Source organism: Phoenix dactylifera, chromosome 4, assembly GCF_051530095.1.
Source record: "Phoenix dactylifera cultivar Ajwa chromosome 4, Ajwa_hap1_PhDact_Kaust_v1.1, whole genome shotgun sequence".
NCBI lineage: Eukaryota > Viridiplantae > Streptophyta > Magnoliopsida > Arecales > Arecaceae > Phoenix > Phoenix dactylifera.
In genome coordinates, this window is record NC_143193.1 from 48,815,152 (window position 1) to 48,833,678 (window position 18,527).

General features: G+C 38.1%; 4 protein-coding genes and 1 non-coding gene across 8 annotated transcripts; 3 read left to right on the top strand and 2 right to left on the bottom strand.

Annotated features, from left to right (window-relative positions):
* Positions 1–790: 790 nt before the first annotated feature.
* LOC103704768 (Rieske (2Fe-2S) domain-containing protein) lies at positions 791–5,075 on the bottom strand. 3 transcript variants are annotated; one of them, XR_005514813.3, is made up of 4 exons: positions 4,567–5,073; positions 3,980–4,237; positions 2,298–2,552; positions 791–973 (listed from the first exon to the last, which is right to left on the bottom strand). XR_005514813.3 is itself a non-coding variant. In XM_089930242.1 (3 exons), exons 1-3 carry the CDS (start codon positions 4,966–4,968, stop codon positions 881–883), a joined length of 753 nt encoding a protein of 250 aa, XP_089786368.1. In that variant the 5' UTR covers positions 4,969–5,075; the 3' UTR covers positions 791–880. The 3 variants fall into 3 exon arrangements, 2 of the variants coding, with proteins under 2 accessions (XP_089786368.1, XP_038989517.3); XM_089930242.1 differs by lacking the exon at positions 2,298–2,552 and having other exon boundaries at positions 4,567–5,075; XM_039133589.3 differs by lacking the exon at positions 791–973 and having other exon boundaries at positions 2,293–2,552.
* A 1,115-nt stretch (positions 5,076–6,190) lies between these two features.
* LOC103704769 (uncharacterized) lies at positions 6,191–7,778 on the top strand. The gene is made up of 3 exons (XM_008788193.5): positions 6,191–6,388; positions 6,951–7,146; positions 7,393–7,778. The coding sequence occupies exons 1-3, from the start codon at positions 6,191–6,193 to the stop codon at positions 7,776–7,778; spliced, it is 780 nt and encodes a 259-aa protein (XP_008786415.4).
* An 849-nt stretch (positions 7,779–8,627) lies between these two features.
* On the top strand, positions 8,628–8,699 carry TRNAG-UCC (transfer RNA glycine (anticodon UCC)). The gene has a single exon. It is a non-coding gene; the product is annotated as a tRNA-Gly (tRNA).
* Positions 8,700–9,203: 504 nt separating this feature from the next.
* LOC103704770 (Nuclear transport factor 2 (NTF2) family protein) lies at positions 9,204–13,475 on the bottom strand. 2 transcript variants are annotated; one of them, XM_008788195.5, is made up of 5 exons: positions 12,982–13,474; positions 11,341–11,455; positions 11,173–11,254; positions 10,375–10,426; positions 9,204–9,383 (listed from the first exon to the last, which is right to left on the bottom strand). In XM_008788195.5, exons 1-5 carry the CDS (start codon positions 13,435–13,437, stop codon positions 9,321–9,323), a joined length of 768 nt encoding a protein of 255 aa, XP_008786417.1. In that variant the 5' UTR covers positions 13,438–13,474; the 3' UTR covers positions 9,204–9,320. The 2 variants fall into 2 exon arrangements, with proteins under 2 accessions (XP_008786417.1, XP_026659523.1); XM_026803722.3 differs by lacking the exon at positions 9,204–9,383 and adding an exon at positions 9,549–9,822 and having other exon boundaries at positions 12,982–13,475.
* A 1,805-nt stretch (positions 13,476–15,280) lies between these two features.
* Positions 15,281–17,585, top strand: LOC103704868 (Pentatricopeptide repeat (PPR-like) superfamily protein). Its single transcript, XM_008788342.5, has one exon. It carries the CDS (start codon positions 15,369–15,371, stop codon positions 17,427–17,429), a length of 2,061 nt encoding a protein of 686 aa, XP_008786564.4. The 5' UTR covers positions 15,281–15,368; the 3' UTR covers positions 17,430–17,585.
* The last annotated feature ends 942 nt before the right edge of the window (positions 17,586–18,527 follow it).

An 18,527-nucleotide genomic window follows, 5' to 3' on the forward strand; every position in this document is an offset into this window, starting at 1 on the left:
GTTAGCTTGATTCCAAGAAAATTTAATCATTTGCAAGATGGAGAAGGAGAAACCCAATTAAGCTCACATACAACTATAATTATCTTGAAGAAATATACTTGTTGCATTCTTCCCCTATGCAGCACACGTCAGAATAAAACATTATAAAGTTAAATTGACATCAAGAGTTTCTCTCCTTGCCATCTACACAGATGGTGCTGCCTTGATCTTATGTCATCTCCCAACAACCTAGATAGATTTACAAGATTGAGCAATGAGGAAGAGATATTGGCTCCTACAGACACTCAGCTACATTCATTGCAATTTTAATGATGATTAAATTTTATCTAGTCCCAGTCAAGCTAATCACTCAGCCAATTGACATTAGATGCTTTAACGAGGGTCATGCACGACCGGTAGTTGTATCTGTTATTTATCTTGGATTTTGCAGCCCTAAAAATCAAGGTATCCATCTTCTTATAGAAGAATTTGGAATACGCAAAAAATAATTTGTTTACAAAGAAGTGATATGCATTCACTCAACTGGGTCACTCGATCAGCCAAGAGCAAGCGCATAAATTTCATGAATGCCTACAAATCTCGTAATTATACAGGTCAAATGCATTTAATTGTGCTAAATATAATTAACAGATGGAGACGAAGCTCAGCAGAATGATAGGTTGATCAAGAGTCAAGGTCCATTTGCAAATCCCTGAAAAATATGATACTATCTTGAACTTCTAATTGCTAGGCTCACCATGCATGCGACTTAGGAAAGGGACTGCTTGTCAGGAACTTCTGCGAGGAAATCTTACAAAGAAATGCACAATCGGCATATTGTATTGATGTAACAGGAATGTGGCAGGTATCTTACAAAGAGAAATCAAAATCTGACCTACTTCTACATGAACACTGGAGATAAGAAGTTTAAGCCAGACTGGGCTTTGAGAGATGCATGTCCCTTGATTGATCTGTTTTCATACTTGATGTTTCTCTGTTAAGAAGGAAAAAAGGAAAAAAAATGACAACCCATCCATATGATACAACAAAGATAGCTTAAAAAAAAATAAAACAAAAATAAAAAGAAATAAACATTTCTCAAATAGACGCTGAACTGTTATCTGTTAAGTTTTTTTTTTTTTTTTTGCTTGCATAGTTTTATTTGATTTGAACTGTACAGCACATGTCACATTTATAAGATTTTGGAAGTACCTAAAATTTTATGATCATTAGTCCCGTAGAACTACTACTTACAGGACCATGTTAACAAGCTGTATGTAGTTAAGTCGATAACTTCAACTCATCAAGCTAAAGCACAAACATGAACTTGGCCTTAGCACCTGACCATGCCAATATTGTAATGACCTATGATAGATTGCCTATTAGTGCAAGCAATTTAATCTGCATTTATATTTCACTTCAAGTAACTGTCATTAGCACAGAGTAGCCCCAACCTAGAAGGAATTTGACATCAGTCTTCATCCAGGAAAATCCTAGAATATGAATCTGAACACTTAATCGCAGATGACTATTTTATACAGATCATATCGAAGGAAAACAGAAATTCCTTTCTTATATATGGGCACTATTTATCTTCGCACAGTACTAAAAGAGACTTAGGCCCTGATTAGACTCCTCTAATATTACAAAATTGGTGGTTGACCAACTTGACATATAGTCATGACCTCCTGACAACTAGAAACAGTAAACTTTGTTTTTTTCAGCAAGAAGTGAAATTCTCAAACAGACCTTATAAAAAGTACTTTGAACCATGCATAGTCACTCATCAATCATCGTAGCAATATCTTTAGTTTTTTGTCATTTTCATGCCTTTGCAGGTCATCCCACCATCTCTGTGCAGACGGACCTCCTTCTCATCAGGGCCCTTTAGAGCTTCGGTTAAACATTAGCAAGTAATCTCAAGCAATTTTTTCATTACTCAGTTCTTATAGGGCTATATCTAGGCATTCCCTCACTCTACATCCATCTCTATCTCTCTTGCATTCTTTTGGCCTACACTTAAATTCATGCATCAATTTAATCATATAGCTGTCTCAAAGAATTTCAGCTCATGCCCCATTAGCATGTGACAAGTATGCAACTATGACTAGATATGGTCATAACATTAATTCCTGTACATAATTAAGTGGTAATTTGTAAACTTTCTGCTAAGCAGGCAGTTTTAAAACTAGACCTAAACAATACAATCAAAGTACTAGTTCTGCAAATATTATTGAATGGTATCAAGGTGCCCAATATATAACCCTTTCAAGTGAAAAAAAAAATCAACATTCATGAGCCTAATGCAGAAAATATACCTTCTGAACTCATAAAAACCTTAAGTTTGCAGCACCTTCAGGAGGAATTATTAAGAATGTTTATGAAGAGCTGAAAGCCCTTGAAGCTGCATAAATGAAGTCCAAGAAACCTGTCCCCTTAAGGAGACCTTTACCAGTTAAGAGCTCAAAATCTATTAATAGTAGAAAGCCAATTGTAGCTGCTTTCCCATTTATCAATTCATTCTTTCCTGTGAAACCAAAACCTTCAAGATCCTCATCAACTACCATTCTCACCTGAAATTCATCAAAGCAACAGGCAAGAAAAGTAAAAATAAAAGAAAAAACATGAAGCATTTGTGGGAACCAGATAAAAAGACAACATTGATTGATTCAGTAGCTCTATTAAAACATACACTTGTTGCATGTGCACACTTGTGGAGCAACAGTCTTGCTATTCTTATTACTATCACTTGATGATCGATCAATTTCAGACATATAGAACCTAGAGTTGCAAAAGTATATGTCAAGGACCTTCAAGACAGGTCTGGGCTTCTTGTGGCATAAGGAGTATGAACCCGAGGTTCAGGTTACACCCAGTTCCAGAAGCATATGTTTAATGTGGTTGCTGAATATATTTCTATTGCTAGTCCAGTCGAGTGCAGAAACTAATTTAAAATCTCAAGTGCAGAAAGTAATTTAAACCCACCAACTTTATTCTTATTTAAGTTATGTGGTGCAATCCATTTTAATTATTTTTCAAAAAATCATAGCAAATTTCAAGGTGGTTTGTGCTAGAGCCGTATGACTCTAGAAAGCTCAAGTACATAGGATAATTACATGATTCATGATGAAACCGAACAAGATGAGCATGTCAAGCAGAGCCTTGCCCAATGTTCTGTCCCAAAGTTCTGCATACTATCTAGATAGTTACTGCAAACCCAGTAAAGGGACCTAAACAATCAAAACTAACAAAAGCAACAACATCAAACAATAACTAATTAGGTTTTTCTAATTGACAAGACTAGCATTACCTTCCACTAAACATTGAACTTCACATGTCAAAATAAAAAAATAATTCTTGCTACCAAACCATCAAAACTTTTAGCAACTAAACATGGATAAAATCGGCAATTAGAATCATGCACATTTTGCAAGTCATATGTCAGCATCCAATAAGACAAAGAATCTGGATGTTCTAACTTTAATATCTATGCTGTGACTCATTATATTAGAAGAATCAGTTGTACTTCTTGAAACAGATTATGAGCTTGTAAAAACTTAAGAAAACATGCTGAAGTAATAATTGAGATTAAAGGAAGACACCAGCTATAATTTATTTAATGAGAAAGTCGGAGCAAGAGGAAGAAAGCAAGAGATAGAGAAAGAGTGAGAGCATAAGTATTAAAGAAGTAGTGAAAATGATGAATCCAAATATATCGAGCAGAGAAACAAGTGGAGGATGTGATTTCATCTTCATCTCCTTCTTTTAGTGAAAATGACAATTTTGCAAATCTACAAGCTGATGCGCGAAATAATATGGAATGGAGGGAATTGTGACACCTAATAGTTTAGAAACAAATCAATGCTAGACTAAAGACTTCGTAAATGCACGAACATCATAAATATCTCATCCTTCTACTTTCCCATTGGACAATGACATTTTCTTCCATATTCCATTCATCAAAGAAAATAAGAAAAATCTTAGCCATGAGGGAAGTTACCTCTTCCACATTGACATCAGATGCAGTCAAACCAGGATTAGCTTTGCCGCTGAAAACAATTTCTGCCGAACCTCCAGCTTGGACACCTTTCATGCTGATATATATGTTCTCCCCATCTGTTTTCGCAGGGTACACAAGGAGTGTCCTCAAAGCTGGAGTTAGAGCCCTCAGAACAGGGTTTTTCGGGTACCAATCCTTTATCACTCCAGTTCGAAGATCAAATATGCTATCTGTCGTTGGGCAAACAATACAACCATCCTGGAAAAGAATTGAGTAAATCAACATTTCCAGAAATAGACCAAGTTAATGACATGTATGTAAGATGATTCACTTAATTCTGGCAAACGATACATGTAAACTCTGGAATAATATCTGACAAAAGCTTTAAATAAGATAATCATTTGCACACCTCCACATCAATAGATGCTACTAAATCAACACCATCATCTTCAGACTTCAAAGTTAAAGAACTCTCCTTATGCATTTGATTTCCATATTAACTAAGTTACCAGTCTATCTTAAAGGAGAAAAAAAAAACAGAGCTTTTCTTTTTCCAAGAGAAATACATAACAAAGTTCTCGAAATACCTGAGTGAGCTTGGCGTTCAAAAGGCCTTCGCTGTAAGCCCCCTCGGCAGGGGACCGGTTCTCGATCGCAAAGATCTCATCTTTGTACCAGAGAAGCAAGATAGTTTCTCCATCCTGTATGATCACCCGCCGCTCCCCCTTGGGCAGCGTCGCCAATGGGACCACTGGAACCCAAGTCTCCCCATCATCCCCTCCTTTCGGAACCACTTCCGGCTCTCCTTCCTCGACCTTCGAGACCTCTGTTGCCTTGCAAGCGATCCTCTGGAGAGTGCTTACGATGGGCCGACGAGGAGGGAAGTGGTGGAGCTTCTGGAGGTTGATGGACGGGTGGTGGTGGGGACGAGGGGAGGCCGAGAAGAGCACGGCGGCGGCGACGAAGGACACCTTGGATGCCGTCGCCATGGAGGAGAGAGAAATCCTAACCCTAAGGAAGAGGGAGAGAGAGAAAGTGAGAGGATCGACGGGCTTCCATAGCCATAAGATGAGGATAAAGAAAGGAGGCAGTGTGGGGAGCAAAGTGGACACATATATACGTTTCTGTCCGGTTTGAGTCCCAGTCAGCAATTTGAGGACCAATTTGGCTTCCCTGGATTTACGGTGATTTTGGTCCTGCTCTTTGCCACATTTTGGTTCCAAATAAATTAGCTCAAAATGCATTCAATAAAATAAATATTTTATTTTTGCACATCAAAAAGTTAATATAATCAATTTTTTGCCGACTTGGCAGCTCTCGGTCTGCTGTTTAACAACCTTCTACATCCAACAAATACTCGTGTTTTCAAAAAAAACTTTTATTGTGTGATAAGAAAATTTTTGGTGTTCGTAAAGCAAACCTAGAATTACTTATACAATATTCACGGTTGATTTCACTTTAAATTTCAGATATATAATTTAGGTTAGAGTAAAAAAAACTTTAAATATTCACTATAAATACACTTACAATACAATAATATGCTGCAATATTTGGTATCTATATTTTTACCATTATATACTCAATGCTGTATTGAGAAAAGCTACCAATGACCACCATGTGGTTCTCAAAATCCATCATGTATCAACGGGCTTATAGGGAAAACTTGATTTCCATTTTCTACTTTGCAACTAGCCGGGGTAACACTAGGAAATAATCTTCATTTTCTACTTTTCGAATCTAGAACTTTTAGTTGCTAAATAAAAAGATGCAACCATGTTGGTTGATACCATAAGACCATGTAGGTTGCGAGGCATACACACATTTACATATGTTATTAACCCTCTATATGTGACATGAACTGCAAATATTAACAAACCCCTTTAACATTAAATCAATATCTAATTTCTGCATGGCCAAGAATATCAGTGGACTGGTAACGGTCCTTTTCATAGGACATATTTATGTTTATTCTTATCTGATGGATAATTTAAGCTGATCTCGGCATAAAAAAGTTGGACCATCTAATTAAGACCAACTACCATCTTATCCCACAAGAAAAAAAAGAACCACCACCACCATCCGGACCAGATACCTCAAACTAACTCCGGATTTATCCATTCCTCACTTAGCCATATATATAGTGCCTGCCCATGGCTGCAATTCTCCATCCGAGAGCCTCTTCTTCTCTCCACCCAAAAAGAAAAAGCTAAAATGGGTCAATTTGTAGAAGAGAAGGCTCTTGGTGATGAATGCCAAGGGAGCCTCGATGACCAGCTTTCGGTCTTCTTTGGAGAATACTTCTATGAGTTAGACCATTGTGGCGAAGATGATGGTTGCTTTGATGATGAGGACATGCTGCATTCCCTCGAGCGAGCTGAATTCTGGCGAGAGCAAGAGTGCATGCTTCGGGTGATTTTATTGCTTATCTATATATAATTCATAGCACATTCTATATCGTTATGTAGAATTTTCTAAAGATTGGATTATCTCTGATATGATTTCCATTTGGTAAGCCTTCTGTTCTATTAGGAATTATGATGTCTTTAATCTCTTTGTATAATGGAATTTTGATATGACTGGAGTTTTGGTATTAGAAGGATCAGCTCTCATTGCTTCTGTTGCTCTTGAAAGAAATTTTGTTCGAAGGACTGGTATTGTCGGTGTTGATTTTATTCGTCCCTGTGGAATTAGACAACCTGGTAGAAATTGGATATGTCACCTATGTCAAAATTTAATTTTGCTAGATTATAGAAGGTCTTAAGAGAGGATGTTAAAGAAGTGTTTCTTTTCTTCTTCTTTTTTTTGAGAAATGAAAGGATATATGACACAAGGTTCTACTTATCCATAATGTTCTACCTTTCACTAGAAATACTAGTCTTCCTCCCCTTTTCTTTTCCTACAATCAATGGATGTACTGATTTAAATTTTCCTTCTTACCTTAAATTACATGCTTAAGTCATTTTAAATTTAGGACATTCTTGCTCATAGTAGCATAGTGAGAACAAAGCTGCACCTGGACTCGACTCGAGCTGCGAACATGGCACGAGAGGAGGCAGATGGATGCAGCAGCTGCACACGCTGGGCTGTCGTCGACCGCCTTTGTGCCATGGGATATGATGCAGCACTGTGTATATCTAGATGGAAGCCAACACAAAGTATGCCAGGAGGTAAGAAGTTTATCACCAGAATTTGTCAGCAATTAATGTTGGAGATTTTGTTGTGAAGACAAACACCTTGTTGAGATAACATTCTGCTTCCCTGTCATTAGAACAATATTGATGGGGAAAGATAACATCATTTTACCAAGTAATAGCCATAAGGTTTTCATCCCCTTTCAGCAGAAACTTGCAATCTCAACTGCTTTTTTTCGATGTATTTTAGCTGGAGCAAAAACATCTGACAATGATTTGCAGGCTTCCACGAATACATAGACGTCTTAGTGCAGGAAGGAAATGAATCGCGCTTGTTGGTTGAAGTAGATTTCCAATCAGATTTCCAGATGGCAAAAGCTTGTCAGAACTACCGTGATCTAATAAACCTCCTGCCTGAAACATTTGTCGGAAAGCCCAAGCACCTCAACAGAATTGTGCACATCTTATGTGATGCAGGCAAAAGATCACTGAAGGAGAAGGGCATCCACATTGGCCCGTGGAGGAGAAGGAAGTTTGTGCAGAAGAAATGGTCTGCTCCTCATAAGAGGCTGTCTTTAGACCAAGAAGACCCTGGCATTTTGGTCTCATCAGGGGAAGCTGGAATGCCCATTTATGCATTCGGTTTGTGCTGCAATCTCCAAAGCTGACCTTCACTTTGCTACTAATTATAGCAGTGGTAGGTTGTGTACCACGTAGGTGCTCCCAAGGAGTGTGGGAAGAAGGCTCTTCAGAGGCATTGATTGTAACTATAGATGATCAGTAAATATAGATGATCAGCAAATATAATTGTGTAAATGAAAATTTTGCATCTTGTTTATGTTCACAACCATTTTTTAATCGAACAAGGGTGATGCAATGCAGATAGAAAGATTAAATAATCTTTTTCCCGTAAAAAAAAAACTATATATTTTCCTCGGGAGCACATATATAGAACCATAAATCTTTTTAGAACATAAATAGAGATATCTGTATATGTGGGCACATAGGACCGTAAATCTACAACTTATAATCATATAATCAGCATATTAATTTTATAATAAATTATAAAACTTGAGAGAGATTGATAATTATATGATATGTTGTCGACTGTTATTTTCATGCTTGAATCAAGTGCTAGGAGGGATTACCAGCATAACGCCCTCCATATATACATGACACATGGTGGAGAGTAGAAATGTTGGGTTTGTGAGAGTAGAGGAGAATCTCAGGAACAGTAGCATTTTAGAATTTTAGATGAGGTGAAGAAAGGAAATCTTAACCTTCATATTCCATTTGTATTCTTATATTTTTATGCTAAATATTATAAAACACGCACCAATAACCTTGGATGAAAATCCAAAAAGGTAATATTAAAATACACTATATTTGGTGTCTAAGACTCAATTGAGTATAATGTGCGTCCATACTTGCAGTCAGCGTACTACGCATTTACGAAAAATAAATAAGGAATAATGTAATTTATATTACGATTACTACTCGTTCCCTTGTCAACGTCAGCGTTTGTAGTCCAACGGTTAGGATAATTGCCTTCCAAGCAATAGATCCGGGTTCGACTCCCGGCAGACGCACTTTTTGTCAAACGACAGGAAGGAAAGGAGAGGACAGATTTTTCTGTCTCATTCAGGATATAAAACTTAATGAGAGAATGGACAGATTTTCTTTTTCCTATTGAGGACATTTTTTTCTCATTCAAGATCACATTGTGTTATCAGTTAAATGTACTCCACCAAGCTCCCCCATTTGCTTCCAGCTTTTAAGCAGCATAATCCTTTGTTATTCTTCAAGAGGCCATCTGTGTGAGCTTCTCTCACTTAACAGAAAATCACATGAACTGCTCAGTGAACAATCAGCAAATTAGGTGATCATCATACTTATTGAATATGCATTTGGGGTATTTTCAATTTCAGAAGATAAGATCACTCATCAAGTATAACTGCTACCACCCATTAAGGATGGATCGCAATAGCTAAGAGAATGATGGACTAAAAAACATTCCTCCAGATTTCTGGATGGTCCAGAAAGGGTTGCAGGTTTTTCAATAGTCCCACTTTGCAATCACAATCATGAGAAGGTTTAGATAATCGAAATTTTATTTGAGATAGTTTAGCTATGAAATCACAGTCTCAGCATTTGTGATGTATGATATATTACAAAAATGTTCTATAAACCAGCAAAGGAGGAGACTTCCATCACAATAGGTCAGCCAGCTGTGGAAATCGTTGCAGTATCCAAGTGACTCCCCTGATAATGACCTGTATGCTCATGCAGAAGAATTACCTAGTTAGACAAGCATCAAGATTGTAAGATGCTCATTGGACATCAAAGTACTGGTTATCAATGATGATTTTTATGCCAGTGTTATATGGATGTTTAAAGATCCTACGGCTACACAGAATAATATTTTATTTAGCTTAATACGAATAATATATGTTGCCACTGGGAACCGGCTTGATCCAAGCGCCGAGTTGATGGGTCGCTAGAGATCTCGGCTTGTCTGCCATCCAGATCAAAGAGATCGGATGGGGTCGCTGCATGACCCCGCAATGATGGTCCAGTGGCCGCTGTGCTCGATCAGGGATAGCCCCATTGAGGACCCACGAGTTGGCGTTGTGGCGCCGGCCGATCAGCGATGACCCCATCAACTCGGCACCCGGGTCGAGCCGGTTCCCAGCGGCAACATTATCCATGAACCTAAAATATAAGCAGAGAGTTCTCTAGTTACAATCAATATAAAAAATTCTATGAGAAATGGCAGAATGAACTAAAGGGGGAAAAGCAAAATTGGACCTAGTAGATTTGTACAGAGCAAGGTCAACATCAACATCGTCATCCAATCCTTTCCTCACCAAAATGGAGTCGATATGAATCATATGCAACTTGGGATGGCTCAATTGGCGGATCAAGCTAATTTTCAACTGCTACAAACTTAACGTCAACCCTATAAGATTCAGAGCGAAACTACTATTTGGTGAAGCTTTCATATAAGATGAACCTCCCATGAGGCCGAGAAGGCTAGTTGTAAGGTCGAAATGCCCTCTAAGGACTGGTGTGCAAATTGTAAGTTACATGACATAGATTAAAATCCAGCAGCTCAGTTTGACATATCTAGTCAATTAGTCATGACAAAAATGTAATTGATTTATTCATTTGATCTATGCATATTGTATTAAACTTTAGTTAGTGTTCAAGCATGTAAGAGACGATAGCAGTGTATGTTGTTGTAGTTAAGATATGATATCATACCAATGTCATCTCCCCAGGCTTTGTTGCGGGTTCCACGCAGTCACGTCCATAGCTGCATTTTGAGAACTTAATATTATCTATATGGCACATAATAATGTGTAAAGGCTTAATTGATATGGCAGTCTCATGAAAGATTAGATGCTTCAGTGACTCATGGCTGTTAAATTACAAACCATTAGAGAATGACTTGAATTCAGATGCTGGTCCAGTCATTAGTGAATTATCAGGGATCACTTTCAAGAGTGAAGACTATCATGTCCTTGTAGGTTACAGAACTGTGTGATTAATCACCATGCCAGTTTTTATTGAGCTAGATATGCACCTAATCTTTCCAAAAACAAATTACATCACTTTCTGAGAATAAAATAGTGCTGCTAAACAGGATTTACTAATAAGGCCAGACTTTATAATTCTAATGAGTACTTCAATGTGTAATATATACTTGACAGAAGCATCAAACAATAAGAACATAATTCAATAATTACTTGCTTCAATCTACACATCAATATAAATTGTGCAGATCACTCTGATGTCGTGGATAACAAGTTATGAAGATCATACCACAAAACTTTGTTACTTTAATTCTGTTAATAGGATAGGAAAAAGAAAAGGAAAAAAATCAAAGAAGTGAAAAATAATAACATTTACGGAGAAAGATGCACTGCAAATCAGAGAAAACACTATATAGGGTGATGTAAATAGCATAATTCTGTGTGCACGATGGCAGGAGATTCACTGATTTCTTGAAGGATCATTAGCTAGTTAGTTAGGTTATCCTGAGTACTAAAGTCAACTTACACTATTTGTCTCTTGCCATCCAATACTTCTGTACGATAAAAGCTGCATCCCTTGCTAAATGGGAACGGCCTGCTCTGCCACTCTGTAATTGTAACTAATTAGTTGCAACATGGAAACGAAAAATTATAATATAATTAATTTTTATGAAAGAGAAATTATTAAACATACCCAAGTGCCATGTAACTCCAACAGCTGATGTATCTTCACTAGAAATGTCATCAATAACAAATCGAAGGTCACTGCTGATAGATTCTGTAAACTTCTTGAAGAACTCAAGGATAGCCTGCATCATAATTGATTTAAAATAGGCAGAGAGAATCCCAAAAAAATGGTTCAAATATTGATTAGCTGATAACTAACTTCAGGCGACTAAATCTGCAGACAGCAGCAAGATACATGAAATCATTTTAGGCACATACTCATCTGATTTGATCATGAAATCTCTAACCAAATAATTTATTAATGGTGTAAGTTTTGCTTTGATTATTTACTTAGTCCTGTGCACCAAATTCTAGAAAGTTCACAGTTCTTCAATTTAAGCATTAGAATAGTTAAAAATTGTGGAGCACGATGATTTCTACCTTAAACTCTAAGACTACAGGAGTATAAGAATTAGAGTTGCGCTAATTGACAGTGTAAGAATATGCAACGAAGATTTGGGAGACTTGGGCAAAATTAGGGGCTTAGATTTGTGCCAAAGCATCTACAAATAGGTCAGAAAGTAAAATAGATCTACAAAGGTTGGTATCGATAATGAAAGTAGCCCTTGCTAAGAACAGCTGGCCAAGAATTTTGAAACAAGTAAAAATAGCTGAAACTGGTTTTTATTCATGCTTATCATTGTATAACAAAGCTGGCATCTGCAGTTGGCAAAGAAATTTTGAAACTTTCCGCTAGGCATTTTCTTGGTGCAACATTATTCAGCTCAACAGCCACGAATGGTACCTTTGTTTTGAACTAAAGATAAAGACAGGGACTCATCTACTTTTGTCGGCAGTCATGCGCTACTCTGATAACCCTTTAGACCTTCTTGCTGCAACATTATTGGATTCAACAGCCAAGAGCAATCCCTCTGCTTTGAATAAAAGATAAAGACAGGCGGTCATTTACTAATGTTGGCAACCATGGACTATTTGATAACCCTTTGAACCTTGTTTATGTCAATAGCCTTACTTATAGTCCACCTAAGACTTGATCATAGAGCTTTATATTAGTTATTGTTGGACAAAATGAAATAGTATCATGAAAAAACCTGGAAGAATCGAATTCTGAACATCATATTTTGAATAAATATTTCTATCAGAGATTAAAGAAATTTGGAAGCAGTCTCCATCAGAACCTAATAAATGACACTCAAGGATAAATTCCTTTCCCTGAACATAATTACGCAGCTGCCCATTGTCCATTTAAAAATCAACATAACTGACCAAGGAATCAAAACTAGAGGTTATCAAATTTGTTAGGATATTTAATTGTTCATAGCAGCTACTTTGAACAAGTTAGTTTTACCTTGCCAAACAACCTAATAGTACTCTCTTTACATATTCTAAGACAATGTTGACTCTATATAATACACAGGCTAGCTAGAGAAGGTGTGACTACAAAGAAGTTTTCAAAGAACTTGATGAGTAACAGTAATTGGATGATAAAATTGCAACCCAAATCTTATCACATTAAAGGGAAATGATTATAGAAAGAAACAAACTTTGGGTACTAGTACCCAAACAGCAATTTTTTTTTTTTTCGTTTCGCAATTTTCATCACAACTTATCAGAGGAAAAGAAATTTATAAGGAATCTTTGGTTTAACCTTGCGTCCAACAAAAGGCTTCGCGAAGACTAGATCCTCATAGACGCAGTCCTCGCTGATCAGTAGCTCCAAAGATGCAAGATCATGGCGATTGAACGCATCATAGTACGCTCTAACGGCATCTGCGGCCGCTGAGATTTGCAAAGGAGGGGATGCAGTAACTTGAGATTCTGCCGCGGCCGGGCTTGCTCGAACCCTAGTTATTCCATCTGGGGTTTCTAAGCCTCGAAGGGCCCTCAGAAAGGGAACCCTCCAATAGGGGCGAAGAAGAGAAGGAACCGAGGCCTGAGAAGAAGAGAAGGATCTCCTCCTCCTCCCGTCCCCCGAAAAGCTAACACGGGTTTTTAGGGGGTTTAGGGTTCCAAGATCCCGGAACGGGATTGAGGAAACCCTAGGGGAAGGGGGTGAAAGAGGAGGGGGGAAGGGAAACTGGAGAGAAGTGCAGCAGCTCAGCATCTCTAACGAATTCCCGCCGTGAAAATTATTAACCGTTATAAAAGGGTTTTCAATATATATATATATATATATATATATATATATGGAGGGAAAGGTCCAGCTATCAGATATGTGTGGCAATTACAGCCGTTCAATAAGAAATCCACGGTAGAGAGTACAGATGCAACCGGGCCACACCAGATTGAACGGTGTAGGAGGTGTTGTTTTAAGGAGAAGATTGGCAAAATCCAAAGATATTCCATTAAGATGTCATTTGGAACCAATACACCTGGAGGCTTTGGTGTTTAGGGAAAAAAAAAAAAAGCGGTATCAAACACACTGTGAGACTTGTGATTACCTTATTTCCAAAAAATTTAAAGTTCAAATCTTGAATATTAGTCAAAAAGTAATTATTTAATAGATAATTCTTTTCTATTTTTGCTTGACCGTCCATCATGAAAATATAAGTTTTCAACTTAAATACTCCCGATCTAGTGCTGAAATATATAATGCAACTATATTTAGAAATATAAGGTTTATAGTATTGTTCTTTGCTGTTATTCACTTCTTTTTATTTCTAGTCTCAGCACCAACACCATCTTCTTCACCTTGTGCCTCATGAAAGTTTGCATTATCGCATGTTTATAGTTGTCCGTTTTTAAAATGGACTTTTAAATTTTCTTATAAAAGGACAAAGCAGGAATTTCCAAACATATTCTACCATGTGATTATTTTTTTATTTTTTTTTACACACTAAATTATAGAACAGATTTTCATGTACTGCTAGTTTAGAAATTGAAGGGTATATAAATAAAATATATATGCATATAAATAAATCTTGTATGAAAGGTAGGTCATTTTATTTTTCCTTTTTTTCTTTTCTTTTTGTTTCTGCAATGTAATGTCATAGTATTTGATTTTGGATTAAGTTTTGAGTTTCATTGGTTTCTATTTTGGATGTTGTTGGTAGACATATAATTGGGAATCATGGTGGTGTATCAAATTTTGATTCTCTCTATTGATGCATCTAGGTAGAACATTATTGTCTGACCTTGCATCAAGATCAAATTGGGTTCTTGAACTTAAAATTTCTTTACCAACCATATCAAACATTTTAGTCTTATTTATTTGGATCAATTTATTAGATTCACTAGATATTCTATTTTGAATTATATGTCCAACCTTGATATCTAAAATAATTTTTAATTAAATTTTTGAGAAACCTTATGATTCTCTTCTACGCAAGACAAACAGTCTTGTTTTCCATTGATATTCTACGCAAGAAATCTACTCCTATTGCCTTTCTAAACTCCTATACCACTTTGGCTTAAGAGGTGGATGGAGGATGATCATCAAACACTAGCTCTTTACCTTACCAAGCGGTGTATTAACATCTTTTGGTTCTGATGAGATAGATGAGGCATTGATAGCTCTACTTACCTCATCACCCTCAATTAAAGTAGTAGCACTTGACATATAACTACGTTTGTTGCCTTTCTCTTCCACTTGAGACTAATACTTAGATTTAGCCCTACGTTGTGCATGGACAAAACCGATCTTTCCATCCACCACATTGTCTTGTTGGTTTGGAGGACGATGCTTTCTTATTTATTTGAGAGTAGAAAAGATCATTTCCCAATTTTTCTAAACAACATCCATTTTTGGAGACAACTCCAAAAGTGGCACCACAAAAATACTGCTTTCTTACACTGCAGATTCTATGCAAATTTTAACGTTTGATCGATAAGCATACTCCCGTCTTTTGTCTGCTGCACTCCTCCCGTTCCTCTATCTCCTTCTCTCTCTGTGCGAAACTGAGGACCTGAGGTACATCAATATAAAAACTTGGGAGTAGCTGCAATCAGGTCCCAACGGCTCACATAAAACACAAGCCAAGGGCTGAGCCGACCGTTGCTTCTTCGATCCCTCTCGGTTCCCAACTCGTTTTCTCCATGGATTGCAGAGCTCTGCTCTTCACCAACTCCTCAACGCCTCTCTTCTTCTCCAAAACCCCCACCAAATCGCCCTCCCTCCGATCCCAAACCTCTCCAAATCCTCTCCCCAACCCAACCGAGTCCAAATCCCCTGCACCTCCCCCCACCAAACACCTCCAACCACGCAAATTCTCCGAACGCGCCGCGTTCCCCAACTCCCTCCCCCTCCACTCCAAGAACCCGCACATCATCTACAGAGACATCCAACGTTTCGCCCGCCTCGGAAGGCTCCAAGAGGCCCTCACCATCCTCGACTACGTCGAGCAACGGGGCATCCCTGTCAACGCCACCACATTCTCTTCCCTTCTATCGGCCTGCTCCAGGCTCAAAGGTCTCACCTTTGGCCGCCAGATTCATGTCCATATAAGGATCAACGGCCTTGAGCGCAATGAATTCCTTCTTACCAAGCTTGTCCAGATGTACGCCACCTGCGGCGCCCCCAACGACGCCAAGAGGGTGCTCGCCGAGCTTGCGCCGAAGAGTGTGTATCCGTGGAATGCACTGCTCAAAGGAAATGTCGTCGGCAGCCCGCGTTGGAGCCGTGAGCCGCTTATGGTGTTCGAGGAGATGCGGGACGAGGGAGTGGATGTGAACGAGTACACCTTCTCCTGCTTGATCAAAAGCTTCGCAGGCTCGCCGGCTTTCACGCAGGGGAAGAAGGCCCATGCTCTTTTGATCAAGAATGGGTTTCTTAGTGCTTCAGTGCTTTTGCAGACTTCTTTGGTTGATATGTACTTCAAATGTGGCAGAATCCGGATGGCAATGAAGATCTTCGATGAAATTACCGAGAGGGACATTGTTCTATGGGGAGCAGTAATAGCGGGATTTGCACACAATGGGTTGAGGAGAGAGGCTTTGGAGTACTTGAGGTGGATGCAGAGAGAACGGATTGAGCCCAATTCAGTAATAGTAACATCGGTACTCCCGGTAATTGGAGAGCTCTCTGACCGAAAATTAGGACAGGAGATTCATGGTTATATCTTAAAGAGGTTCAGGAATTTTGGGAAAATGATTTTTATTCAATCAGGATTGATTGATATGTACTGCAAATGTGGGGATATGGTCTCGGGGAGGCGCATCTTCTATGGTTCGACCGAAAGGAATGCAGTCTCATGGACTGCTCTCATGTCGGGATATGCATCAAACGGCAGGCTCGAGCAAGCTTTGAGATCTGTTGTCTGGATGCAGAAGGAAGGGGTCAAGCCTGATGTCGTTTCGATTGCGACAGCTCTTCCGGTTTGTGCCGAGCTGAAGGCTTTGAGACCAGGAAAGGAGATACATAGCTATGCTTTGAAAAATTGGTTCTTGCCCAATGCCTCCATATCCACTTCCCTGATGACTCTGTACTCAGGATGTGGAAACTTGGAGTATTCTTGCAGAGTGTTTGATGGAATGGAGAGAAAGACTGTCATAGCTTGGACTGCCCTAATTGATTCATACTTAAAGAATGGCAACCCACATTGTGCTTTGAATGTTTTCCGATCGATGCGGATAGCTAATTTTAGGCCCGATTGCATTACCTTAGCTAGAGTTTTGAGCACTTCGGGTGACTTGGGAGCATTAAAACTTGGAAGGGAGATACATGGGCAAGTATTAAAGATGAAGGCAGAGTCAATCCCTTTGGTTGTAGCAGAAGTAGTGAAGATGTATGGCAGGTGTGGGGATGTTGAGAAGGCACGTAAGGTCTTTGATGGGGTCCAGTCCAAGGGATCGTTAACTTGCACTGCAATTATAGAAGCATATAGTTCTAACAATCGATACAGAGAAGCACTCAGTCTCTTTGATTGGATGCTATCGAATGGTTTCATTCCGAATCATTTCACTTTTGATGTGGCCTTAAGCATTTGTGACAAGGCAGGATGGCATGATGAAGCTCTCAGAATATTTGACGCCATGGTTCGGAAGTATGATGTAAAGGCCTCTGAAAAGCATTTTGACTGCATGATTGGCCTTCTTACACGGGAAGGTCGTCTTCAAGAAGCACAGAGGTTTATCTATTTGAAGTCAACACTATTTTAAGTTAACTACAATGGACTAAATCTTTTCACTGGTTGCATCAATTTTCTTGATATGGTTTCTATTTGTTATTTCTCATCTAAAAAAGGAAGTTGATATTTGTAGGTCTGATCACTGAACTGGAATGGTAAAAAGAAACACCCTGGATTTTATGGTCAATTTGTCAGGATACTTGAGTTGTTGCCTGAAATTCGTTAATTGCAGAATCTTTTGCACTGATTTTATCGTTAATGCGATATTTTGAATTATTTCAAATATAAGATAGCAAAATAATTAGATCTAACTAATTGCAAGCAGAATTACGGGTTGAAGATTTAAGGTTTTATACATGGATTGTTTAATTGCAAGCAGAATTGCAGGTTAATCTTGATCATGTAAGATATGACTAATTATGCTCAATCTTTAGCACTTTTCAACTTCCTAAGCTGCAATAAGAATTTAATCCAGAACTTTCTTCAGACATTTTTCTCTTTGCATGCTTCATTTCACAACCTCTAACTTCTGAAAACTGGTACTATGGTTGATTTTGGTTAACCTGACAAACATATATATATATATATATATATATATATATATATATATATATATATATATATATAATTTGAATTGCACCTTCATGCAATCAACTAACCATCATGCTTTCCAGCTGGTAGTCTGGTGCCCATACAAAACTTTGTTTGGTGAGGTTCAAAAGCGGCCACCTGACCTGTTAACAGAAATTTAGTATGCCACTGACAGAAATGAACAAAGGAACTAGTAGAGGGAGATTAGCAAGATGTGTCAACAGTAGAACAAAGAGAAGGAAGAAGAGAAATTTATGCACCTCTCATATTGGATGAGGCTTCATCACAGCATTAGTAGTCAAGAAACTCAAGTTACTCAGATGCCCGCAGTTGATCAACATCTCAGGATTGCTAACTTGCAAGAATAATGAACACTGGGTAATATTCCTTTAAAAAAGAAAAAGTAGCACCTAACATCAGAAAACGATGTAAGAATTAAAAAAAAATGCATGATAAAATATTACATACTAAATTAATAGAAGAATTTGTAGTTTATTGTCGAATAACTTGAAGGGCACTAGAACAACAACCCAGTTGA

What these genes read in the sequence shown, in the direction of transcription:
- LOC103704768 (XM_039133589.3), bottom strand. Translation starts at nt 4,968, where the DNA reads ATGGCGACGGCATCCAAGGTGTCCTTCGTCGCCGCCGCCGTGCTCTTC. An exon ending in TGAACGCCAAGCTCACTCAG is followed by an intron (nt 4,238 to 4,566) that starts GTATTTCGAGAA and finishes ATTCTTTTCCAG; the next exon opens with GATGGTTGTATTGTTTGCCC. An exon ending in CTGATGTCAATGTGGAAGAG is followed by an intron (nt 2,553 to 3,979) that starts GTAACTTCCCTC and finishes GATGAATTTCAG; the next exon opens with GTGAGAATGGTAGTTGATGA.
- LOC103704769 (XM_008788193.5), top strand. Translation starts at nt 6,191, where the DNA reads ATGGGTCAATTTGTAGAAGAGAAGGCTCTTGGTGATGAATGCCAAGGG. An exon ending in AGCAAGAGTGCATGCTTCGG is followed by an intron (nt 6,389 to 6,950) that starts GTGATTTTATTG and finishes TTTTAAATTTAG; the next exon opens with GACATTCTTGCTCATAGTAG. An exon ending in AACACAAAGTATGCCAGGAG is followed by an intron (nt 7,147 to 7,392) that starts GTAAGAAGTTTA and finishes AATGATTTGCAG; the next exon opens with GCTTCCACGAATACATAGAC.
- LOC103704770 (XM_008788195.5), bottom strand. Translation starts at nt 13,437, where the DNA reads ATGCTGAGCTGCTGCACTTCTCTCCAGTTTCCCTTCCCCCCTCCTCTT. An exon ending in GATGGCAAGAGACAAATAGT is followed by an intron (nt 10,427 to 11,172) that starts GTAAGTTGACTT and finishes CTCAAAATGCAG; the next exon opens with CTATGGACGTGACTGCGTGG. An exon ending in AGCCTGGGGAGATGACATTG is followed by an intron (nt 9,384 to 10,374) that starts GTATGATATCAT and finishes ATGAGCATACAG; the next exon opens with GTCATTATCAGGGGAGTCAC.
- LOC103704868 (XM_008788342.5), top strand. Translation starts at nt 15,369, where the DNA reads ATGGATTGCAGAGCTCTGCTCTTCACCAACTCCTCAACGCCTCTCTTC.